This window comes from Dendropsophus ebraccatus, chromosome 9, assembly GCF_027789765.1.
Source record: "Dendropsophus ebraccatus isolate aDenEbr1 chromosome 9, aDenEbr1.pat, whole genome shotgun sequence".
Taxonomy (NCBI): domain Eukaryota; kingdom Metazoa; phylum Chordata; class Amphibia; order Anura; family Hylidae; genus Dendropsophus; species Dendropsophus ebraccatus.
In genome coordinates, this window is record NC_091462.1 from 117543852 (window position 1) to 117571422 (window position 27571).

The 27571-nt window shown below is 45.5% G+C and overlaps 1 protein-coding gene across 3 annotated transcripts in view; it reads right to left on the minus strand.

Annotated features, from left to right (window-relative positions):
• Window positions 1-372: 372 nt before the first annotated feature.
• LOC138801654 (uncharacterized) overlaps window positions 373-27571 on the minus strand; it is an 82258-nt gene continuing 55059 nt past the window's right edge. Inside the window, exons 10-13 of one of the 3 annotated variants that reach the window (XM_069984696.1) lie at window positions 7568-7678; window positions 6983-7002; window positions 3093-3366; window positions 373-1899 (exon numbers count right to left, since the gene is read on the minus strand). In XM_069984696.1, coding sequence (XP_069840797.1) covers window positions 1715-1899; window positions 3093-3366; window positions 6983-7002; window positions 7568-7678 — 590 coding nt within the window. In that variant the 3' untranslated portion in view covers window positions 373-1714. Of the gene's footprint in view, window positions 1900-3092; window positions 3367-6982; window positions 7003-7567; window positions 7679-23124; window positions 25908-27571 lie in introns of those variants that run through there. The other 2 variants (XM_069984697.1, XM_069984698.1) reach the window with 2 other exon arrangements.

A 27571-nucleotide genomic window follows, 5' to 3' on the forward strand; every position in this document is an offset into this window, starting at 1 on the left:
GGAGCACAGGAGACTACAGAGGAGAGGAAGGACAGGAGCACAGGAGACTACAGAGGGGAGGAAGGACAGGAGCACAGGAGACTACAGAGGAGAGGAAGGACAGGAGCACAGGAAATTACAGAGGAGAGGAAGGAGAGGAGATTTCACGCCACATATGTTTTGCACACAAACCTGTATTTGTGATTCAGCCGGTGTTTGGAGCAGTCTGTATTTGTATGTACTCGCTGTTTCCTTTATATTGTACTTACTTAGACACAGCATGTATTGTATTGTAGCTGATGACGAGGCAAATGCCTGATCATCAGATAATCATGTCTTTAGTACAGGCTTCAAAGTGTATTGTTGTTAATAAAGGCAAAAAGGCAGCACAAATATGTATATACTGTATTGGGTTCTGGAATATGCATATATACGTGATGTTTCCAGATCACACGGCAGTACATACTTACCTAATGCACTGGTGCCGTGATCCGGCATCTTGTTCTCCGACTCTCCCATCTTCAGACCACCGCCTTCTCTAAAATGGCAGCCAGAGGAGGTGAGGCCTGAAGACACAGCGGCTAGATGGAAGATCACAGCGGTGGCACACTAGGTAAGTATGTACTGCAGCGTGATCTGACAGCACAGCTATATGTTCCATACATCCTTGACATGGAACTCATTAGCATAGTAATACAGAGCAATGTTAACCTTTTTACATCCAGAATACCTCAGTGTACACAACATTAGCAGTTAAACACTGACAGAGATTTCTCAGCCACACAACATCTTTATACTTTTGGTAGCAGGAATATGGGTACTGGGACACTGCTGATTCCCTGGATAAAGAGACGCAGGAGGGGAACCAGGTACGGAGAACAGACAGATATGGAGGGTTCCGGCAAAACAACCAGGAAAGTCACTCAAAATGTATTGGGAAGGGGATGATGGACAAAGAAGAGCTCTGGAGTGTAGTCAGACCGGATCGAATACGATACTGATGAGAGGACAGTCAGATCAGGTGATGGCAGTAAAGCAGGATCAGGAGGCGGAGAAGTGCCGATCCCAACTGTAACTGATGGGAAACACTTCAAAAATATCAGTGGTAGTAAGGGATGAGAAAGTCCGATAGAGATAAATCTTCTGTCCACATAGAGATGATATGTCGCATGAGAGTATGAACTAAACCCAACATCTAATAGACCATAAAAGACCAATTCATTCTCCTTCCATTAGTTATTGTATTAGGGTAACAACAAGTCAGTCAGAGCAATGATTGGTGGATCAGCAGTCGGATGCCCGTTGTAACACACGGCCGCTGTTCCACCCTAACAATCTAAAGCCTTATTCACACAGTGTCTTTGGTCTTATTTTCAGCTCGTTTTGTTGACACAGATTTCTTTTTAGCCATTTGTATTGTTTTTGCCTCTTTTTTATGGATTGAAATCAAAACATTTCGGCACCTTTGCAAAAAAACTCTGCAGATGATAAATTCCCCTTTTTTTGTGTGAACACGTCATAAATCTGGTGTTTGTCGTCTAACTCCATGTAGGTTGTGATCAAAGCTTCATTTCCGATGTGACTTCAGGGACAGGACGAAGATAGGAAACAGGTAGAGGACCATGAAATGTGACAGGGAAGATCTCCGGCCCTGACGATGCTGCCGACCAACCAGACCGGGCGGAGCTGTGACACCGAGGACTGAGGAGATTAATTTAATGACCTTTTATGCTTTTCAGTGTAGGACATGTTTCATCACGTCTTTCGTTGTCCTCATCTTCTCCTCCGCTGACGCGCGTTTTACAAGAATCAGATCGCGAGCACGTTCCTTTATGCTGTACTGAGCGCTGAGGATTGTTTCCCTCATGGTGTCACCAGGGTCCTCCAGATCATCGATCACCACAATCACGTTCTTCTGTCCTGTATGGGAACAGAGAAAAGGATTACTGCTGCTCTGACCTCACGTACGGAGATCTTTACAGAGGATTTCAGGGCCCATACAGGGCCATCAGTATCAGATTAATGGGGTACAAGTCATTCACCAGCTACTTAGCTGAGGTGCCTGAAGTCGGAGCCCCATCCATATGATACTGAAGGACACATCATCTATTCCAAACTCCTGGACACCAGTTAAATGTTTCTGCAAATAAACCTGTAAGTCTGTGACTGAACAATCCAAGAACTGGGAGGAATCTGAGAACACAGTGAGACTCCAACAACTACCTGTAGAAGGAAAACACTGGGGCCACCTCCAAATGTTTCAATGCCCATGGTATAAATGAAGGTTCTGGCTCTATATCATACATAATACCATCACCCTCCTCCATCTCTTACCAAGTCTAGAGGAGAGATGGAGCTCCTCATCATACATAATACCATCACCCTCCTCCACACAGTCCTCCATCTCTTACCAAGTCTAGAGGAGAGATGGAGCTCCTCATCATACATAATACCATCACCCTCCTCCACACAGTCCTCCATCTCTTACCAAGTCTAGAGGAGAGATGGAGCTCCTCATCATACATAATACCATCACCCTCCTCCACACAGTCCTCCATCTCTTACCAAGTCTAGAGGAGAGATGGAGCTCCTCATCATACATAATACCATCACCCTCCTCCACACAGTCCTCCATCTCTTACCAAGTCTAGAGGAGAGATGGAGCTCCTCATCATACATAATACCATCACCCTCCTCCACACAGTCCTTCATCTCTTACCAAGTCTAGAGGAGAGATGCTCCAGCTCCTCATCATACATAATACCATCCTCCTCCTCCACACAGTCCTCCATCTCTTACCAAGTCTAGAGGAGAGATGGAGCTCCTCATCATACATAATACCATCACCCTCCTCCACACAGTCCTCCATCTCTTACCAAGTCTAGAGGAGAGATGCTCCAGCTCCTCATCATACATAATACCATCCTCCTCCTCCACACAATCCTCCATCTCTTACCAAGTCTAGAGGAGAGATGCTCCAGCTCCTCATCATACATAATACCATCCTCCTCCTCCACACAGTCCTCCATCTCTTACCAAGTCTAGAGGAGAGATGGAGCTCCTCATCATACATAATACCATCACCCTCCTCCACACAGTCCTCCATCTCTTACCAAGTCTAGAGGAGAGATGCTCCAGCTCCTCATCATACAGGGAGTCGGTGACGTTGGTCACATTGATGCGTCCTCTGTTCTTGCTGTGATACAGGATCCCGAATGTGCAGCTATTCACGTCCTCATAGAACTGCAGGAATCCTGTATTACTGATATAACAGGGACGGACGGACTGGACTTGGCTCTTGAAATCCTCTGATCCCAGCAGCCTCCCCAGCCAGAAGTGCTCAGTCTCAGAGCATCTGGAGAAGATCCCAATAGACTTTTTACTGACCTGATAAGAGAGAGAAATAAATGACTAACACGGTTATAGACTCTAAGAGGAAACCGAATCCCTGATCCCTCTGACATCACATCTACTCGGGCAAAGGGAAGAGAGGTCTTACTGAGAGGCTGAGTAATGCTATAGCTACAGGACCAACACTTTCATCTTCACCACTACTACCACCACCATCATCACCATCATCTCCACCACTACCACCACCATCATATCCACCACCATCATCATCATCATCTCCACCACCATCATCACCATCATCTCTACCACTACTACCACCACTATCATATCCACCACCATCATCACCATCATCTCCATCATCTCCACCACTACTACCACCATCATCATCACCACCATCATTATCACCATCATCTCCACCCCTACTACCACCACCATTATCTTCATCTTCTCCCCTCCCGTATTCACAGGATAGAGTACAAGTAGGAGATTGTGGGGGGGTCGGATACTCCCCAGCGATCTCTGTATCAGGCCCCGGCTACACTGTTATGAATAGAGCCACGTGTATGGCCTGTGGCTCGTGGCTCTATTCATCCCTATGGAGCTGTCAGGAACAGCTGTGTAATCCGGCAAGTGCTGTATTAGGGCCTGTTAGGTGACGCAGCAGGCCCTGGTGTACGCTTGTGCTAGAGGAAGGTGTTATATTTACTAGCGTAGCAGGTGAATAACTTCCATATCCACTCCCTGCAGCAGCAGCTTCATCATCACCACCAGCAGCTCCATCACCACCAGCCCCATCACCACCACCACTACCAGGGGCTCCATCACCACCAGCAGCGGCACAACAACCACCACCACCAGCGGCTCCATCACCACCAACAGCAGTATGTTCATTACCACCAGCAGTGGCTCCATTAACACCAGCAGCGGCACAACAACCACGACCACCAGCGGCTTCATCACCACCAGCAGCGGCACAACAACCACCACCACCACCAGCGGATCCATCACCAGCAGCAGCGGTACAACAACCACCACCACCAGCGGCTCCATCACCACCAACAGCAGTATGTTCATTACCACCAGCAGTGGCTCCATTAACACCAGCAGCGGCACAACAACCACGACCACCAGCGGCTTCATCACCACCAGCAGCGGCACAACAACCACCACCACCAGCGGATCCATCACCAGCAGCAGCGGCACAACAACCACCACCACCACCAGCGGATCCATCACCAGCAGCAGCGGTACAACAACCACCACCACCAGCGGCTCCATCACCACCAACAGCAGTATGTTCATTACCACCAGCAGTGGCTCCATTAACACCAGCAGCGGCACAACAACCACGACCACCAGCGGCTTCATCACCACCAGCAGCGGCACAACAACCACCACCACCAGCGGATCCATCACCAGCAGCAGCGGCACAACAACCACCACCACCACCACCAGCGGATCCATCACCAGCAGCAGCGGCACAACAACCACCACCACCAGCGGCTCCATCACCACCAACAGCAGTATGTTCATTACCACCAGCAGTGGCTCCATTAACACCAGCAGCGGCACAACAACCACCACCACCAGCGGCTTCATCACCACCAGCAGCAGTAGGTTCATTAGCTCCAGGAGCTCCACCACCACTAGCAGCAGCTTCATCATCACCACAAGCAGCTTCATTACCTCCAGCAGCTCCATCACCACTGCTACTTCCTTTTGTAGCTTTCTTCATATTAGTCTTTGAAAAAGTGCATAACTCCAGCAACACTTGTATATTAGCCAGGCGCTTATGGCATATCTGGCCCAACACATGTACCGGCCACACAGCTCCTACCTCACGGATCACTGGCCACACAGCTCCTACCTCACGGATCACTGGCCACACAGCTCCTACCTCACGGAGCACTGGCCACACAGCTCCTACCTCACAAATCACTGGCCACACAGCTCCTACCTCACAAATCACTGGCCACACAGCTCCTACCTCACGGATCACTGGCCACACAGCTCCTACCTGACGGATCACTGGTCACACAGCTCCTACCTCACAGATCACTGGCCACACAGCTCCTACCTCACAGGTCACTGGTCACACAGCTCCTACCTCACGGATCACTGGTCACACAGCTCCTACCTCACGGATCACTGGCCACACAGCTCCTACCTCACGGATCACTGGCCACACAGCTCCTACCTGATGGATCACTGGTCACACAGCTCCTACCTCACGGATCACTGGTCACACAGCTCCTACCTCACAGATCACTGGTCACACACATGATAAGACCCTTAGCTGTAATGGCCACATATCAGATTTATGTCCCTGCCTACAAGCAGTGTCCTGTTTCTAGTCTGTTCAGCAGCAGAATGGCGGCAGGACATGTGACCCCCACTATTATACAGCAGGGTAACGTCCCATCTGTCCAATCACAGCCAGGCCTATACTGAGCATGACTGTGGTTACTAGGCAACAACAACAGCAGTAAAGTTTGCTGGTTGGTGGCTGAGCAGTCAGCAGCTCTTCAACAAACTTTATTGTTTGTACAAACTCCAGAACTGAACACGGACTTTGGTGGCACAGTCCATTATAAGCTCCATGTATCCAAACACCTGGATTCCATCACTAATGGCAGAGGCTGTGTATATGTATCATGGATATCTCTACAGTATATGGAGGATACAATAGGCTATGGGTGATGGAGGCCACAGTGTATATGTATCATGGATATCACTACAGTATATTGAGGATACAATAGAATATGGGTGAGGGAGGCCACTATGTATCTGTATCTCCTCTATCATGGATAGCTCTACAGTATATAGAGGCCACTATAGACTATGGGTGATGGAGGCCGCTGTGCATATGTATCATGGATATCACTACAGTATATAGAGGCCACTATAGACTATGTGTGATGGAGGCCACTGTGTATATGTGTCATAGATATCTCTACAGTATATGGAGGCCACTATAGACTATGGGTGATGGAGGCCGCTGTGTATAGGTATCATAGATATCTCTACAGTATATGGAGGCCACTATAGACTATGTGTGATGGAGGCCACTGTGTATATGTGTCATAGATATCTCTACAGTATATGGAGGCCACTATAGACTATGGGTAATGGAGGCCACTATGTATATGTATCTCCTCTATCTCATGGATATCACTACAGTATATGGAGGATACAATAGACTATGGGTGATGGAGGCCGCTGTGTATATGTATCTCCAATATCTCATGGATATCTCTACAGTATATGGAGGATACAATAGGCTATAGGTGATGGAGGCCGCTGTGTATATGTGTCATGGATATCACTACAGTATATGGAGGCAGTAAATAAGGTGCGGATGAGACATAACACATCCAGCTCTGTTACATCACTGCCATCCATATAAACACAGCTCTGCTACATCACTGCCATCCATATAACACAGCTCTGCTACGTCACTGCCATCCATATAACACAGCTCTGCTACATCACTGCCATCCATATAACACAGCTCTGCTACGTCACTGCCATCCATATAACACAGCTCTGCTACGTCACTGCCATCCATATAACACAGCTCTGACTGATGTTACCTACAATGATGCATGATGGACATGCTGGATATAGATGGATAGAGAACAGGAAGACTCACCGAGAGAGAAGTCGGGAGACCTGGGAAATATAATAAACAATAAATGACGTAAAAGAGTGACCACAATTAATTTTCAAATGACTGAAACGTTACTGTAGAAAATACATAACACAACTGTCCTTATATTATATCAGTGATGTCATCCAGGGGGCGGGGCGGTGATATTGGTATTATATTATATCGGTGATGTCATCCAGGGGGTGGGGCTGTGACATTATTATACTATATCAGTGATGTCATCCAGGGAGCGGAGCTGTGACATTGTTATACTATATCAGTGATGTCATCCAGGGGGCGGAGCTGTGACATTGTTATTATTTCAGTGATGTCATCCAGGGGCGGGACTGTGACACTGTTATTATATCAGTGATGTTATCTGGGCTGAGATAGTGTCTTGTATTATGTCAGTGATACAGGGGTGAAGCTGTGAGATATAATAAATATATATATATATATATACATATACACACTCTATGCCTGGTGTATAGAGGTGTACAGTATATATATATATATATATATATATATATATATAGTATCCTGAGCTGTTAATCTCTTATTAGTTACAGGTATAGGAGGAGATCTCACCCGGGATTTTGCTTTTGAATGTCTTCCAGCCTCTCTCTATCATTCCTTGTGTTATTCCGGTTTTCTCCTGTTCCTCAGACGCCCCCCGGGATCTTCCATCACCTCCACCTGCTGTATATTATAGAGGGTTTATATTACACTATAGTTCTGTACAGTTTATACACCTGGGATACAGAATACAGTCACCTATAGAAGCCGCCATCACCCAACTACTTGTTCAGGATGAAGGAGAGGACATGACGTCACCTGATGGAGAGCGGAACATGTCATAGGAGGATATGGCTGTGGTGACCCGGGGGCTGCCAGGAGTGTTAGCTGGGCAGGTGGTCTGTACCGCTGCGGCACTGGTCACGGTGGCCGGGAGGGGTATGTGCCACCACTGCACAATAGAACAGGTGCAGGTCTAGTGTGAGGAACCACAGAGTCCAGCAAGTAACTTATCCAGTAAAATGTTTACTGTAGAAATAAAGGCGCAGCACAATCATCAGTCTTTTTTCCAATAAAGGTGCAGTAATACAGACTTGGCGGACTAAGAACCCGTACAACACTGGTGTTTTCTCTTCTTCTTTGCACCTGTCAAAATGCTTCTCTCTAAGGTTAAGTGGTGAATGAGGTATTGTCAGTTTCCCCACTGGGTGTCAGTGTTTCTTATGTACTTATTTCTATGCACAGCTGAAGGAGGTAATGGGTTAATGTTTGTAGTATACCATGTGTTAAATGCTGACCACTAGGAAGTGCTATTTTTCTTTCAGCCTATCCTCTCTATCACACACGCTCATCCCCACCACTCACAGGCAGGTACACAGAACCCCTGTAGGAGGGTGCAGTCAAGTCTTATCCATGTATAATCCATTTTTATTAACAATGACATCAATTAATAAACATACAATCATGCAAAGAAAGAGGGTGGAGTAGAAGTCCCCCAGGAGGACTACGTCAGAGGAGGAGGAAGGCTAATCCAACTACAGAAGTATAAGAGGTAGTCCAAATTGGTCAAACAGAGGCGATGTCCGATTAGCAGATTAGTCGGAGAAAATTCTCTGATTCCATGAACTGACGCCATGGAAACTATCATTAATTTTAGCAATAAGCTCCTTCATCCTATCGATTTCCCGAGTTCCTCTATCCATTCCCTAAGTGTGGGCAGGTGGGTCGTCTTCCAATAACGGGGATTAGCATACGCACTGCAGTGAGGAAATTGCAAAATCCCTTTCTTGACCTGCACAAGGGATCCTGGGAGTGAGTCTTATCCATATTCTTAGTGAGAGAGGACACAAAAGACAACTGTTCTTGCGGAAGTTAAGCCAGGGCCTGGCTGATGCCAGGACCCTTGTTACAGACACGGGTGGAGTTGAGTCTAGCCATCGAAGTGAGCAGATGCAGTTAGAGAAGACCACTTCTTCTACAACTACCACTGCGTTCACTATGCAGTGCTAAGCACACAACAGGGAGAGTAGTCACCAAGGAACACCCTGACTCACCCCAGGAACACGTCTAAACAGAGCAGGGCAGTATCCTGAATAAGATAGGAACTAGCCTCAGTAGGACAAAGCAACCAGTATAAAAACATATCTCCCAACTTTTTGGATGGCCAAACAGTGACACTTTCAGTCTAGGAAAACTTTATAGACATTTCTATACACATCCAGGATCTGCTGTAGACTGATGCATTTAGTTACATTGATATCTGCAAATCCTGTATGTGTGACTGCATCCTTATGTCCTATTGACACATCAGTAACCCTGTCTGTAATTGTGGACCCGCAACTGCGGACAGGATTACCAATGTGTTTCAGTAACTGTCCGTATTTGCAGGGACCCGCCGATGCAAATAGGTAACACAGACCACACAATAACTTAAAGGGGTTGGCCACTTTATAATAAAATTGCTCAGTGTACAGTTTTAGTTAGTGTACTCACTGTATATACTGACAGCAGCTCCCTGTGTACTCACTGTATATACTGACAGCAGCTCCCTGTGTACTCACTGTATATACTGACAGCAGCTCCCTGTGTACTCACTGTATATACTGACAGCAGCTCCCTGTGTACTCACTATATATACTGACAGCAGCTCCCTGTGTACTCACTGTATATACTGACAGCAGCTCCCTGTGTACTCACTGTATATACTGACAGCAGCTCCCTGTGTACTCACTGTGTATACTGACAGCAGCTCCCTGTGTACTCACTGTATATACTGACAGCAGCTCCCTGTACATACTGACAGCAGCTCCCTGTGTACTCACTGTGTATACTGACAGCAGCTCCCTGTGTACTTACTGTATATACAGACAGCGGCTCCCTGTACTCACTGTATATACTGACAGCAGCTCCATGTGTACTCACTGTATATACTGACAGCAGCTCCCTGTGTACTCACTGTATATACTGACAGCAGCTCCCTGTACATACTGACAGCAGCTCCCTGTGTACTCACTGTGTATACTGACAGCAGCTCCCTGTGTACTTACTGTATATACAGACAGCGGCTCCCTGTACTCACTGTATATACTGACAGCAGCTCCCTGTGTACTCACTGTATATACTGACAGCAGCTCCCTGTACTCACTGTATATACTGACAGCAGCTCCCTGTGTACTCACTGTATATACTGACAGCAGCTCCCTGTGTACTCACTGTACATACTGACAGCAGCTCCCTGTGTACTCACTGTATATACTGACAGCAGCTCCCTGTGTACTCACTGTGTATACTGACAGCAGCTCCCTGTGTACTCACTGTATATACTGACAGCAGCTCCCTGTGTACTCACTGTATATACTGACAGCAGCTCCCTGTACTCACTGTATATACTGACAGCAGCTCCCTGTGTACTCACTGTATATACTGACAGCAGCTCCCTGTGTACTCACTGTATATACTGACAGCAGCTCCCTGTGTACTCACTATATATACTGACAGCAGCTCCCTGTGTACTCACTGTATATACTGACAGCAGCTCCCTGTACTCACTATATATACTGACAGCAGCTCCCTGTGTACTCACTGTATATACTGACAGCAGCTCCCTGTGTACTCACTGTATATACTGACAGCAGCTCTCTGTGTACTTACTGTATATACTGACAGCGGCTCCTTGTACTCACTGTATATACTGACAGCAGCTCCCTGTATTTACTGTATATACTGACAGCCGCTCCCTGTGTACTCACTGTATATACTGACAGCAGCTCCCTGTGTACTCACTGTATATACTGACAGCAGCTCCCTGTGTACTCACTGTATATACTGACAGCAGCTCCCTGTGTACTCACTATATATACTGACAGCAGCTCCCTGTGTACTCACTATATATACTGACAGCAGCTCCCTGTGTACTCACTGTATATACTGACAGCAGCTCCCTGTACTCACTATATATACTGACAGCAGCTCCCTGTGTACTCACTGTATATACTGACAGCAGCTCCCTGTGTACTCACTGTATATACTGACAGCAGCTCTCTGTGTACTTACTGTATATACTGACAGCGGCTCCTTGTACTCACTGTATATACTGACAGCAGCTCCCTGTATTTACTGTATATACTGACAGCCGCTCCCTGTGTACTCACTGTATATACTGACAGCCTCTCCCTGTACTCACTGTATATACTGACAGCAGCTCCCTGTGTACTCACTGTATATACTGACAGCAGCTCTCTGTACTCACTGTATATACTGACAGCAGCTCCCTGTGTACTCACTGTATATACTGACAGCAGCTCCCTGTGTACCTCATAGAGCTAATATCAGACTCCCCTCCTCCAGGCTGTCCTGCTCTGTGGTGTTTTGGTCCATAAGATTGCTGACATGGAGGAGCATGTGACCAGGCCCACCCCCCAGTGTCCACCACTGAGCCTGTATGTGTCTATGGAGGACACAGGGGGCGGGGCGTGGTCACATGCTCCTCCATGTCGGCCATTTTGTGGACTGAAACAAAACAGAGCAGGGCACCACAGCATGGTGAAGGGGGGTCTGATTTTAGCTCTATGAGGTACACAGGGAGCTGCTGCCAGTATATACAGTGAGTACACAGGGAGCTGCTGTCAGTATATACAGTGAGTACAGGGAGCGGCTGTCAGTATATACAGTGAGCACACAGGGAGCTGCTGTCAGTATATACAGTGAGTACACAGGGAGCTGCTGTCAGTATATACAGTGAGTACACAGGGAGCTGCTGTCAGTATATACAGTGAGTACACAGGGAGCTGCTGTCAGTATATACAGTGAGTACAGGGAGCGGCTGTCAGTATATACAGTGAGCACACAGGGAGCTGCTGTCAGTATATACAGTGAGTACAGGGAGCTGCTGTCAGTATATACAGTGAGTACACAGGGAGCTGCTGTCAGTATATACAGTGAGTACACAGGGAGCTGCTGTAAGTATATACAGTGAGTACACTTACTAATACTGTCACAAATGCGCCGGACGTAGGTAGGGAACAGAACGAGACAGTAAGCCCTAACCACTAGAACCCACCTTCTGACCCTACCTACTTGCCTCAACGGCCCTAAACGGCCGTGGACAACCACGGTGTCAGTCCCTGTCCTACACCAGGTGATACACAAAACAAGACAGACGAAACAAACACAATAATGAAGAGTCTACGGTCCGGGTCAGCAACGGCGGTCAGCGAGGTACAAAAACGTAAGGCAGAAGAAGAGTCAGAGACAGGCAAGGAGGTCAGGGCAGGCAGCAGACAAAACAGAAGTAACAGAACCAGGAGAGCTGAAGCTCTTAGCTGAGTAACACTCAATAGCCAGCAGGGAAATGAAGAGCCTGCTGCTTTTTTATCTGGAATCAGGGACGGGGTCCAGCACTTGATTGGATCAGCCCTGATCGCAGCACCCAGCTCAGCTGGACAGGTCTTGTATGGAGTAACCCCTGCACTGCCAGAGTGTAACAGGCAATGCAGGTGTGGCTGGGAAACTAAGACAGCATTCAGACAGAACTGCAAACAAAAAACAACCAGAGGCTCAGCGCTTCCTCGGTCGCCCAGCACGGACCGAGGAGCGCAAAGTCATATTCCTAACAGTACCCCCCCCCCTCTAATCAGGGGCCTCAGGACCCTTATTTAAAGGACCCGGTTTAGAGGGGTTATGGTCATGAAACTTCCGGATGAGACGTGGGGCATGTATATCCTTACTGGCAACCCACGTATTTTCTTCAGGACCATATCCCTTCCACTGGACAAGATATTGGATGGAATTTTGAATTTGACGAGAGTCCAATATCCTGTCCACTTCAAACTCCAGCTCCCCCTGGATGACCAGAGGAGCAGGGAGGACTGAAGGAAGCACAGGATTAACATATTTTTTGAGAAGAGACTTATGAAATACATTGTGAATTCTCATAGACCCAGGTAATCGTAATCTGAATGAAACAGGATTAATGATCTCTGTGATAACGTATGGACCAATGTACTTGGGTGCTAGTTTACCAGAGGGAACCTTCAATTTCAAGTTTTTAGTTGAGAGCCATACCTTTTCTCCTATCCCGTAATCTGAGCCAGATATGCGTCTTTTGTTCGCCTGTTTCTTAGCTGTCTCTTGGGCTTTGACCAAGTTCTGAAGAGCTTGGGCCCAAACTGTGCACAGTTTAGAATAAATACCTTCGGCCGAAGGGTTTACGGACTCTGACGCATGTACAGAAGAATATCAAGTGCTGTTCTGTTTTATCAGTATCATGACTCTTGAGAAAGGAACCGGTGCGGTTCCGAAACGCGTTGAGTCTCCACAATAAAATATATATTTTTATTACTCACTGTGCCTCGATCTCAAGTTGGACCTGCGCCCCATAATCCGTGTAGTTTGGAGTTGGAGGTTGTTTGCATCATAATTTTCAATGGCTGTCACTTTAAGGGGATGCATACAAAATGAGTTGGAGGTGATCTTGTACCCTAAGAATGAGACCTCCTGTATCCCAAACTGGCATTTTGACAGCTTGGCGCAGAGGTGATTTCGCCTTAGCAATTCTAACACAGTACGAACATGCTGAACATGAGAGCACCAATCAGGAGAAAATATCAAAATATCATCTAGATATACCACCAAAAAACGACCCAGATGTTCAGAACATTCAGCAAGCGACAAAGAAATACAATGAGGAGCGCACTCTGGTCCCCATCGAACCAGTTCCCTGTTGGGCCAGTCAAACACGGGGTTATGCTGGTCCAACCAGGGTAACCCCAGAATAATATCAGCAGACAAATTTTCCATAAGCAAAAAGTCAAGCTTTTCAAAATGAACTGATCCCACCTTTACCTCAAGATGGGGGGTAATGTAGAGTATATTACCCTGAGCAAAAGGGGCAGAGTCCGCTCCAGTCACATTCAATGGACATTTAAGCTGAAGTGGACATACCCCCAGACCAGACCAGAAAACAGTATTAATAAAGTTAGCAGAAGCCCCAGAGTCAACCTGGGCATATCCAGAGATAAATTTATCTCCCAAAGTCAAAGAAATAGGCAACAACAACTTCTTTTTCTTGTCGAAGGTTACCTGTGCACCTGAATGACCCCCTCGATAATCATTCAGGCGCTGAAGTTTTCCGGCGGTGAACCAGGTCTAGCGGTACATTGTCGTACTTGATGCCCCGCTTTGCCAAAGTAGAGACACAGATGGTTCTGGAGGCGATATGCACGTCTGGCCTTGGCGTCAGTTGACCCGATCTGCATAGGTTCGTTTTGCGGAGGGGACACAGGAGAGGAAGAAGAAGGTTTAGGAGGTAAGGTCAAAGGACATGAACCAGAAGGGAATTTAGACGTCTCTCTCTCTCTTTTCGTCTGTCCCACATACGTCTATCTACCCGTATGGCTAAGGTCATAGTTTCCTCCAGAGTCTCAGGATTAGGATAGGCTACTAACAAGTCCTTCAGTTGGTCAGACAAGCCCGCACGAAACTGGAAACGCAGAGCTGGGTCATTCCACGCAGAGGGTACACACCACTGCCTAAAGTCAGCACAGTATTCTTCCACTGGTCTCTTACCCTGTCTGAGTGTCGTCAATTGGCGCTCTGCCTCTGCTGCTCGGTCTGGGTCATCATACAGAAGGCCCAAGGCTGAAAAAAATCTGTCAACGGTCATTAAATCAGGGGAGTCAGAAGGTAGGGAGAATGCCCATTCTTGGGGTGGGCCCTGCAGGAGGGACATAATAATGCCCACCCTCTGGGTCTCATCTCCGGAGGAGCGGGGACGTAGCCGAAAAAATAATCTGCACCCCTCCCGAAAGGTCCGGAAATTTTTCCTGTCCCCCTTAAATTTCTCAGGGAGCTGCACTGGGGGTTCACGAGCCTGCGGGGTGGGTCAGACACATCTGCCTGGGCAAGGACTCTTGTTCCTGCACACGCTCAGCAAGGGTCTGAACCAACGTATTCAGACCCTGCATCTGGGTCACCAGGGTGTTCATAGGGTCCATGATGCAGGTGACCCAAAAATCTTCTTTTGGGCTGGCTATTCTGTCACAAATGCGCTGGACATAGGTAGGGAACAGAACGAGACAGTGAGCCCTAACCACTAGAACCCACCTTCTGACCCTACCTACTTGCCTCAACGGCCCTAAACGGCCGTGGACAACCACGGTGTCAGTCCCTGTCCTACACCAGGTGATACACAAAACAAGACAGAAGAAACAAACACAATAATGCAAAGTCTACGGTCCGGGTCAGCAACGGCGGTCAGCGAGGTACAAAAACGTAAGGCAGAAGAAGAGTCAGAGACAGGCAAGGAGGTCAGGGCAGGCAGCAGACAAAGCAGGTTGGGAGATCAAGCAATAGGTCAGGCAACAGAAGTAACAGAACCAGGAGAGATGAAGCGCTTAGCTGAGTAACACTCAATAGCCAGCAGGGAAATGAAGAGCCTGCTGCTTTTTTATCTGGAATCAGGGACTGGGTCCAGCACTTGATTGGATCAGCCCTGATCCCAGCACCCAGCTCAGCTGGACAGGTCTTATAAGGAGTAACCCCTGCACTGCCAGAGTGTAACAGGCAATGCAGGTGTGGCTGGGAAACTAAGACAGCATTCAGACAGAACTGCAAACAAAAAACAACCAGAGGCTCAGCGCTTCCTCGGTCCCCCAGCACGGACCGAGGAGTGCAAAGTCACATTCCTGACAAATACTTTGTACTGACCTATTTTACTATAAAGTTGCCAACCCCTTTAATCATTTTTTGCGGCATGGGTCATGTCCCTAAAATGGATGGTAAAACCTACAGATTTGTGTATGGGGCCATAGAAATCATGCATAGAGTCGATCAGCTGCAGTGAGTATACCTGCCAGCACCTACCGGGGGGGCGGGGGGATCAATAATAATTTTTCTTTAATGCAAATGTTATTCCTAGGTAAAAATAGGGACATGTAAGGGGCAAAGAGGGACAGAGGAACAAAGGGCAAAAGTAGGGACTGTCCCTCCCAAAGAGGGACACTTGAGAGGTATGTACAAAGGTTTACATATCCTACTGTGCAGCGCAGGTAACCGGGAAGACTCGGACACCTAGCTACACCCAGATAACCATGGCTGGAGCTCGTACTACCCTACTGGGACGGGTTCTACGCTACTAGAGGGCAGAAGGTGGTAAGACTGTATCTATACGTGAGTACGAGAATCACTTCACTCAAGATATCTGGAAAAGTTCCGACCATTTAGGGAGTACAGCCAGACATACAACACAGACAGATACCAATGTGGTGCACTAGCTAGATGGTGCTGTGTGACTCCACTACTGTAGTGGTTGGTTGGGATATAGGTCAGCCACGTGTTATGCTGTCGTGACGCCAGTGCCGTTTGGGCACACAGGTAGGCAGGCACACCTGCTTTTATTTTAGTGAGGCTGGCTATACCCTTTCCCCTGTGGTCAGTAACCTGCCGGGCTGGTTGGGGGTCCCTTGGGCGCTTATCACTGTGATCAGGAGTGGAGTTGTGACCCACCCACAGAAATGGTAGATGACCCAAGGAAGATGCAATGGCTGTGTAGTCCCATTACAATCAATAAACTCTTCTTTACTGTAGGAATACTTGATGCAGTGATATACAACAGACTTCTGACTTGACAATATACTTTGGACTTGACTGACAAGACTCGTGCTGAGAGCTTAAAAGGTAGCATAGCCGTGCTGGCTGATTTGTGTGATGAGAAGTAGAGTAAGTTCAGAAAAGTAGAGAGAAGGATGTCGAGAGAGTCCCAACCTAAAGTAGTACTGTGCTCTGCCAGAACTTTAGAAGTAGAATAAGTAGAATACTTGAGAGTAGAGAGAATACTTGTGCCCGAATTTAGACTCCTTGGTCTTCGCACCACCACCTATCGCCCACCAGTGTCGGGCAACCCGTCCTAAGCCCCAGACCTTGTTACCTGGGATGAGCAGAGTGGTTAGAATTTTCTGGTTACAGTTCCTCTTTCTTCAGGATACTGTCCTGCACCTTTAGGCTTGTTCACGGCGTGGGTTGGGATGATCCCTGACGTCCTCTCTAAGAGTACTTAGTACTGCATAGTGTGCAGAAGTGCTGCTTGCGAGAAAAGAGAGAGTTCTTCCGTCCCATGTGTGTGTCCACTACCACATCTCAGACTACACTGGACACTGACCAGTTGAAGTTGCGCCTCTTCCTCCCCCCATGTGACAACTTCCTACAGCATATGTAATATGTGCTGTGAGTGGTTGAGAAGAAAGGGGAAAGGAGATAGGTAGAGAAGAGAAAGAGCTTTCATTTGTGCACAAATCACAGAAATAATAACCCTTTAGTTACCTACAGCTGTGCAATACTTAACCCCCTTCAAGACTAAGCCTATTTGGGCCTTAATGACCAGGCTCATTTTTCAAAATCTGACCTGTCTCACTTTATGCGCTCATAGCTCAGTGATGCTTTAACGTATGCTAGCGATTCTGAGATTGTTTTTTCGTCACATATGCCACTTTATATTAGTGGCAAAATTTGGTCACTACTTTGTGTGTTTTTTGTGAAAAACATCAAAATATCATGAAAAATTTAAAAAATTTGCATTTTATGAACTTTGAAATTCTCTGCTTCTAAAAAAAGAAAGTCGTAGCACATAAATTAGTTACTAAGTCACATTACCGATGTGTCCTCTTTATTCTGGCTTCATTTCATAAATATATTTTACTTTTTTAGGGTGTTACGGGGCTTAGAAATTTATCAGCAAATTACCACATTTTCGTGAAAGTTTCCAAAACTGATTTTTTTAGGGACCAGTTCTTTTTTTAAGTTGATTTAGGAGGCTTGTATACTGGAAACCCCCATAAGTGACCCCATTTTGGAAACTAAACACCTTAAAGAATTAATCTAGGGGTATAATGAGCATTTTAACCCTACAGGGGCTGGAGTAAAGGATTCACCATTAGGCCGTAAAAAAATGGAAAATTAAAATTTTCCAATAATATATACATTTAGATTAAAGTTTCTCATTTTAAAAAGGAACATGATAGAAAAAGCACCCCAAAATTTGTAACGCAGGTTCTCATGAGTACTACGGTACCCCATATGTGGGCATAAACCACTGCATGGGCACACAGCGGGGCTCAGAAGGAAGGGAGCGCCAATTAGCTTTTTCAATGCAGATTTTGCTGTAGAAGTTTCTGAGCACCAGGTGCGTTTGCAGAGCCCCTGTAGTGTCAGCGGAGTAAAATCTCTCCATAAGTCACCCCATTTTGGAAAGAAAACCCCTCAGAGAATTTATCTTGGGGTGTAATGACCATTTTGACCCCATAGGTATTAGAGGAAAGTATTCAAAAGTAGACAGTAAAAATGAAAAACTCGAATTTTTCCAATAATATGTTCGTTTAGTTTGAAATTTCTCAATTTTACGAGAAACAAGAGAAAAAAATTACCCCAAAATTTATAACGCAGGTTCTCCTGAGTAGAACGGTACATCATATGTGGGTATAAACCACTGTATGGGCACACAGCAGGGCTCAGAAGGGAAGGAGCGCCAATTAGCTTTTTCAATGCAGATTTTGCTAAAGAAGTTTCTGAGCGCCAGGTGCGTTTGCAGAGCCCCTGTAGTGCCAGCGGAGTAAAATCTCCCCATAAGTCACCCCATTTTGGAAAGTGCACCCCTCAGAGAATTCATTTTGGGGTGTGGTGACCATTTTGACCCCACAGCTATTAGAGGAAAGTATTCAAAAGTAGACAGTAAAAATAAAAAACACAAATTTTTCCAATAATATATTCCTTTAGTTTGAAATTTCTCAATTTATTGAGGAGCAGGAGAGAAAGTTCACCCCAAAATCTGTAACGCAGGTTCTCCTGAGTACAACGGTACCCGATATGTGCGCATAAACCCCTGTATGGGCACACAGCTGGGCTCAGAAGGAAAGGAGCGCCAATTAGCATTTTCAGTGCAGATTTTTCTGAAGAGGTTTCTGAGAGCCAGGTGCGTTTGCAGTGCCCCTGTAGTGTCAGCGGAGTGAACCCCCCCATAAGACACTCCATTTTGGAAAGTGCACCCCTCAAAGAATTCATCTTGGGGTAGGATGAGCATTTTGACCCCACAGGTATTGGAGGAAAGTATTCAAAACTGGCCAGTAAAAATGAAAAACTCGAATTTTTCCAATAATATGTTCATTTAGTTTGAAATTTCAAAATTTCACAAGGAACAGGAGAAAAAATGTACCCCGAAATCTGTAACGCAGGTTCTCCTGAGTAGAACAGTACCCCATATGTGGGCATAAACCACTGTATGGGCACACAGCCGGGCTCAGAAGGGAAGGAGCGCCAATTTGCTGGAGCAAAACCGCAGCTAGTAATGGTTATTAGAATAGCGCAGTTACTAAAATACAATAAAGAAAATGAGATTACAGGTAATGTGGGGTGGTTACGGACAGTCTGGGGTGGTTTTGGGTAATCTGGAGGTGGTTACGGGCAACCTGGGGTGGTTACGGGTAATCTGGGGTGGATACGGAGAACCTGGGGTGGTTACGGTGAACATGGGGTGGTCACAGGCAACCTGGGGTGGTTACGGGCAACGTGGCGTGCATACGGACAACCTGCTGTGGTTACAGACAACCTGCTGTGGTTACAGACAATCTGGGGTGGATATAGTCAACATGGGGTGGTCACAGGCAACCTGGGGTGGTTACGGGCAACGTGGGGTGGATACGGACAACCTGCTGTGGTTACAGACAACCTGGGGTGGTTACGGACAACCTGCTGTGGTTACAGACAACCTGGGGTGGTTACGGGCAACGTGGGGTGGATACGGACAACCTGCTGTGGTTACAGACAACCTGGGGTGGTCACAGGCAACCTGGGGTGGTCACAGGCAACCTGGGGTGGTCACAGGCAACCTGGGGTGGATAAGGACAACCTTGGGTGGTTACAGGCAACCTGAAAAGGATACGGACAACCGGCTGTGGTTACAGACAACCTGGGGTGGTTACAGGCAACCTGGGGTGGATACGGACAACCTGGGGTGGTTACAGGCAACCTGGGGTGGTTACAGGCAACCTGGGGTGGTTACAGGCAACCTGGGGTGGATACGGACAACCTGGGGTGGTTACAGGCAACCTGGGGTGGTTACAGGCAACCTGGGGTGGATACGGACAACCTGCTGTGGTTACAGGCAACCTAGGGTGGTTACAGGCAATCTGGGGTGGTTACAGGCAACCTGCTGTAGTTACGGTAAACATGAGGTGGTTACGGGCAACGTGGGGTGGTTACGGACAATCTGGGGTGGTTACGGGCAATCTGGGGTGGTTACGGATAAACTGAAATGCTCATAGGTAATCTGAGGTGGGTACCTGTAATCTGGCGTGGTTACGGGCAATCTGGAGGGGGTCATTGGCAATTTGGGGTGGTCAGTGGCAAGGTGCGGTGGTCAGAGGCAAGGTGCGGTGGTCAGAGGCAAGGTGCGGTGGTTGCGTGCAATCTGGGGGGGGGTTACATGTAATCTGGCATGATTACGGCAACCTGCGGTGGTTAGGGCAACCTGGGGGGGGTTACAGACAATCTAGATTTGTTACAGATAAACTGAAGTGCTTATAGGTAATCTGGGGTGGGTACATGTAATTTGGGGTGATTACGGACAATCTGGAGGGAGTCACGGGCAACGTGCGGTGGTTACGGGCAACGTGTGGTGGTTACGGGCAACGTGCGGTGGTTACGGGCAACGTGCGGTGGTTACGGGCAACGTGTGGTGGTTACGGGCAACGTGCGGTGGTTACGTGTAATCTGGGGGGTTACGTGCAATCTGACGTGATTACGGACAACCTGGGGGGGTTACGGGCAACCTGCGGTAGTTACGGGTAATCTGGGGGGGTTAGGGGTAATTTAGGAGTAAACTGCAATTATTGCTATAATAAAAAGTGTGTTTTATTTTTTTGTATGTTTGTCACTTTTTGTACTTTACATATTCATTTTCACTGTATTACTATGATTACTGTGATATTTTCTATCACAGTAATCATAGTTCAGTGACAGAGACCAAATTGGTCTCTGTCACTTTAAATTTTCAGAGCTGGCTGGTTGTGAAGCGCATGCGCACTTCATAACCAGCCAGGACGTCGAGTAGGAAGGAGCTCCAGGATCAGGTAACGTATAAGGAGTAGGGGGGTGACTGGGGGACGGGGGGTTACTGGGGGGGTGGGGGGCGACTTGGAGGAAGGACCCTGACACTTTTTATCCCCTGTCACCAATCATTGATGGTGACAGGGGATAAAAAGTGCATCCCTGCACTGTGAACAGGTAGTATATACCGCCGATCGCCTGTTCCGATCACTGCCCCATTCTTTCCGCTACCTCCGCGGGCGGAGAGCATGGGTGTTTCATTCATTTTTATTTTCTGATCACTGTAAACAGACATAAGTCTGTTCACAGTGATTGCGGCGGCCATCTTGGATCTGATGGCCACCGCGGGGAGGGAGAGGGTTAGTGACCAGCCCACTAGGGGGGCTGATCTGGGGTCTGATTGACTTATTTCATCTCCCCCCGCCGTGGATTCACGGTGGGGGGAGATGAAATGCAGTACAGCGCCGACCCATTAGTGACCGCCGTATCGGCGGTCACTAAGGGGTTAACTGCCGGGATCCGGGCTCGGCGCGGATCTCGGCAGTTGCAGCGGGGCCCGGCTATCACTGACAGCCGGGCCCCGCCGGGGATGACAGGAGTGCAGCTCCTGCCCCCTGTCATCCCGTGGATGTACCGTCACATCCATCTGCAGGAACTGTATGCAGATTTGGACGTGCCGGTACGTCCATATGCGGCAAGGGGTTAAAGTGTCACTGTCGTTAAAATTTTTATTGCAGAAATCAATAGTACAGACGATTTTAAGAAACTTTGTAATTGGGTTTATTAGCCGAAAAATGAATTTTTATCATGAAAAAGCAGTTTGAAGCTCTCCCCCCTGTCTTCATGGTTTTCCTATGGAGAGAGAAAGTAAAGGCAGCAAAAACAGGACAACAAAGAGTTAATTTACATTCACATTACAGGCTCTCTCCTGTGACAGTCAGCCCCCACCTCTGACCACTAATTAGGGCTCTGAATAGCTCCCCTGCTGAGAAATGCTTTGTTCTCTGCTCTCAGCTGCCCGCTAATCACTCCTTCCCCCTCCCCCCTCCCTTCTTCATAGACCAGATTGATCTGACTGAAGAAAAAAAATAGTCAAGATTTTCTGATTCTGAGGAGTAGACAGCAGAAAGGAGAGGGGGGGGGGGACCTGGGAAAAGGCTTTTTACATGCAGATAATGGCAAACTTGGCTAATAAACCCAATTACAAAGTTTCTTAAATCGCCTGGACTATTGATTTCTGCAAAAAAAAAAAAAAAATTAACGACAGTGACAGTTTAAGCATACGATATACATACTAGCCACATCTAGTGGTAAAACTTGGTACTACTTCATTACCACTACTACTTTGAAGTACAGGCTTTTGCGAGGGATGTAAAGACAAATAACACCCATGGTGGGGTACCACACCAACATCACACCTGTGTCACTGGTGTCACTACAACTAACACATCTGGCTGAGCTGACAAGCACCAGTACCTAAAGTGCATTTGCCACATATACAGGTGTACAGTGTTTATATATATACTCCAGGCTTGGTGTATAGAAGTGTACGGTATATATTAGAAAATGTACCCGGCGCTGCCCGGGTATAAAGTGTCAGTGTGTTCATTAGATTTGTTCTAAGGTGCCCAGGAGGCCAAGCTAAAAGTATTGTTTGTTCTGAGTTAATCAGTGGAATTAGTGTATACCTGTAGTGCATAGTTGGAGGAGTTCTGTATACCCACAATGTATAGTTTTTAGGGGTCTCGCATATCTGTAGTGCACAGTTGGGGTGGCAGTATACCTATAGTTTATAGTTGGGGGGTCCTGTATACCTGTAGTGTGTAGTTGGGGGGGCTGTATACCTGTAGTGTATAGTTGAGGGAGGTCCTGTATACCTGCAGTGTGTTAAGACTAAATTTAGATGTTGACCTCTCTCTATGGAGAGAAGCCGAAAACCCAGGTAAAGGATGGTTTTTAAATTATATCTAGAGTTGGAATCCTGCAGTATTACCAGCTCGTTACTTATACGTCATGGACACAGATAAGACAATGTATCATGATTATAAGCCTGGAGAAAATGGCCCAAGTTTTATTATGGTCATCACATTTTATAGACAGATAAAATATAGGGTGGTAACAAATGCTAATAAGACATAGATGAGGCGGTGCTAGTGATTTAGATATTCAGTCATGCGCAATTGCATCTATATTAGTATTCATTATTATTATTCAAAAAGGTTAAAACAATACATTCTCTGCAATGATACTTTTTCATGAATCTAAGAGCACAATGTAGTTGTTTTCCATAAATTGTTTATAGATAGGAGTCTCTGGGTCCTTGGGGATTGTGTCTACAAATGATAACTTTCCAGGAGTTAATCTCAGTGACGTGCTTCCAGCATTCCTCTTCTTCATCCAGAACATCTCTCTGTCACCCTCTGATCATCTCCAGTCTCTTAAGAGGGCAATATATATATGTGTAGTCATATAGGTACGGTGCAGGTAGGTAAAATCACATCGCTGGCCTTATCATTCCCCCATTTGACATCCGTGAAGCCTTGGACTGGAATCACTGTGGTTGGTACATAGCCAGAGGTTCCAAAGATACTGTCTGAGCCGCGGGTTGCTCAGGGGTCACATCTTCTCCATAGGGTGAACCCATCCTCCAAGTACTTGTCCAGCATCCAACCTCCAGAAATGTCCAGGCGACACAGATTCAAGAGAACCGGAAAAGGAAGGGAAAACACAGTTAGTTACTCTTTATCTAAGAATTGATCTTCTCCTCTTTCGAGGTTTTATGCGAAAGAAAATACACATAAACACTTTTACTGGCAAACAGATCAGTATTATGCATAAGACCACTTGGATGAGACCCTGAAGGACTCCTATTAGTTTATGGGCATCACCATAGGATAGACAAAAATAGTACCATACATTTTATTGAAAGTTATAGATGGCGGAACAAACTTACAGCAGATGAGGTAGGAAGATCTGCAATAACCGAAAGAAAATACTAAACAATGGATGAGTCTGTACAGTATACGCCAATATACAGCTTAGTTACAACAAAACAAATAAAAGCTTATTATCAATACCCAAAATAACATATATATATATATATGACAAATACCTCTCTGGATTTTATCAAAATAACCAAACCTTATTGTCTTATCACTGTATATAACAGACCTGACTCTATCACAAGGACTCTACCACTTCAGCATCATGTGGGTATTGGAAAGTCACAACAACTAACTTTAAAAAGTTTCTGAAAAGGGAAAGTTTAGATGTCAGCAAATCTTATCTCATGGCAAAAGCAAAAATAAAAAGTTGATTGACACATAAACCAAAAACAGCATAACAGGTAAATGCAATAAAATCTCCACAATGTGACCCACTATGTAACCACTAGATTCACTTATAATAACCAGATAGTGAATTCACACTCGTCAGTAAGAGATTCTCAAAATTTCCACTTCTTTTTAGTCTTTTTACTTCATTTTGTACCTAGAAAACATCTTTATGATTAGATCACACAGGACTAATGACTGGTCACATCTCTTCCTGTAAATAATCATATAGTATAATACATAGACCAATAATATGAAGTAACTCGGCGCTTATTACTGATATAATATTTGGATCCTACTGAATTGTCTCTTGTTTCACTGAGATCATCACATATTACACATAAAATAACCACCATAGAAATAAAAGCAAAGTGTAAACGATACATCACCTAAGGTTTCAAAGCCTTTTTATGAGAATAATATATCATATGATCCTTTTTGTAATAGTAGCATTGGTATGGATCCTTTATCCTTAAACCCATCTTTTGACTGACAGGCCTCTTTACAGACACTTGGATTCTTGGCCTCAGTTATATCGCTTCTTTTAAGGCCACTAGTATCACCTCAGACATTGGCTTTGTCGTCTCCCATAGCTTTGGCTGACCTGTAAAGAAGACACCAATACAGACAAGGACATACCTGTATAGGCCACCTGTGGCAGGTGGATGACGTCCACTTACATTCCCTGAAACAGGCAGGAAGATGACAGACTATGCAGACAGGCACTTTACGGTGTTACTTACAGTAGGTTATGACAGGTGTAGATAATACAGCCGTACACAACCCTCTCTGCTATATTTGTTGTCCCCTGGGCCGCCCAATGTGAGGATACTACATCACATTGCACATGGCTTCCTTCTGCTGGTTTTGTCAGATAACTTACAGTGGGATACAAGGCTGTCGGCAAATAGTTATTGGATGCCATCTTTACCCTGTACCTCCTCTCCATCCGCTGGTCTCACAGCTTGTTGCTGATTGTCTCTGGAAAAGACTTAAAAACAAACAGATCCACATCTCCCCTCCACCTGTACACTATGTACGGTTACCTTAGGAAGGGACTGGAAACATCTCCCCGTTCCCTTGTACGCTTTGTACGCTGTTACCTTGGGAAGAGCACAGAAACCACAGCATCACCAGCTTCATCCATCATCCATCACCCTTTAGGCTTCAGGGTTTGTCTGTGTGAACGTTGCGTCAGCCGCTCTATGGCAGCTTTTCTTCTTCTTTGAACAGTTTTTTTTTTTTTTTACAAGTGTTTTTGGTAAGCCCAGGGACCAAACAAATCTCTAATTTGCCAAGTAACTCATAATGGTGGGCTTCATATAGACATCTGCACAGTCACCTCCAACCACCTTACATGTCTCAGTGATTGTCCTCACCTCCAGCTTATGGCAGGAGCGGTTTCTGCAGTGGAACGTCACACTGCATGGCGGTCACCATATATCCTTGCGTCTTGTGTCATCCATCTTTGAAAAGTCTGAGATAATCTACAATAAAAAACTTTTAAACTTTCATTAATATTTGGGCTTTCAATTACATTTTCATCTTTCACAATTTAAAATATCAAACACAATAAGTAATAAAAACATCCTTATTCAAAAATAAAAAATTTGTACGGTGTTTAAAAAAAAATTAAAACATCAAAATTGGCTACTCCATCAAAATGGGCTGCTCCCATTTCCATTCACCTCTATCCCCTCCCCCATTTGAATCTACATCAAGAGGCAACAGAGATGCTGGATTCAATGCACTTAACACAAAATATATATTGGGGGCATAAGGAGTGCAGACTGGAGCCATGGATATGGGTTTGGTTTTTACTAGGGATAAAAATACATATATATTCATGAGCTAAGTTTGCTATAATCATCACAAAACTGTTAACCCTAAAAATAAAAACATTAAAAAAAATTAAATGAATCCACTGAAATGAATATTCCTTCAATACGCTGCTCTTATCAGTAAACAGAACGCTCTGTGCCTCACTTCTAACCTTGAGCAGTGAGCAGTAAAATCATAGATACAAGAGTTAAAACTTCTTGGAAGTTTTTTTTTTTTTTTTTTTTTTTTTTTCTAACATCCTTGAAGTTACAGAAGATATCAGCGCTGTGCTCTTATACACCAGACTGTAACCTTGGACAGTGGCACACGTACTTATAACTTAGTAGGAAAAAAAAACAATTTGCATAGAACTTATTAGGATAGATGTGTACACATATATACACATATATATATAGACTTGTTAAATAAAGTTACATAGAAATATATATTACAGTAGTAAGTTACTACTCCTTAGAAATATATATATTTTACTGTAGTAAACTACTTCTTCTTTGAAATATCATACGTTGGGGACACACACTTAAAGAAAATCTGCTTACAATATATATTGGGATACATATATATACCTACAAAATACTTTTTTTAAAATTAAAAATGTGTAAGTTACAGTAATAAGTTACTACAGGCTCCTTATACCATTGGGTTCTTAATAAGTGCACAAAATTCTGCGTTTGATCTTTACCAATTATCACTTTTCTCTTGACATTCCTAATAAAACGTACTTTTTCTCTCTGACTCCTACTGACACTTCCGTATAACAATCTTATACACTAACAGGTCTACTAAACCGGACTTCTTCAAACAGTCTCATTGCTTTTCCTTTCAACAAACCTTTGTCTAACTTTCTTCACCATCAGGTAATAACATTTCTTAATAAATGTGCAAAACAGTTGTTAGACTCTATCGGAGAGTCCTGTGCCCGCCCCCTCAGTGACACTAAGCAGTATGGGCGGAGGACAGAAATGCCAGGAGTTAAAATGGCCACCGGACTAGATAACCGGATATAGGGGTGTTGGCTTAGGGCGTGATTTTGAGACGTCACAATTATAATACAGACGTGGATGATATGTGGGAGTGGTTGGCTCTCCGTCACCATCTTTAAGGGCTGATTACAGAAAAGTGGCGTACCTAAATAAGCAAATGTTCCACGGTTGAGACAACAGAAAATGATCAACATTTTGTAACAAGTCACATACTACTTCTAAAGGGGAACACCAGCTTAGTAAGACTGGCTGAAATATAGTATATAATGTAGGAGCGTACATTACATTACACTAACAGCTCTGATTCTTTTTTTTTTTTTTTTTTT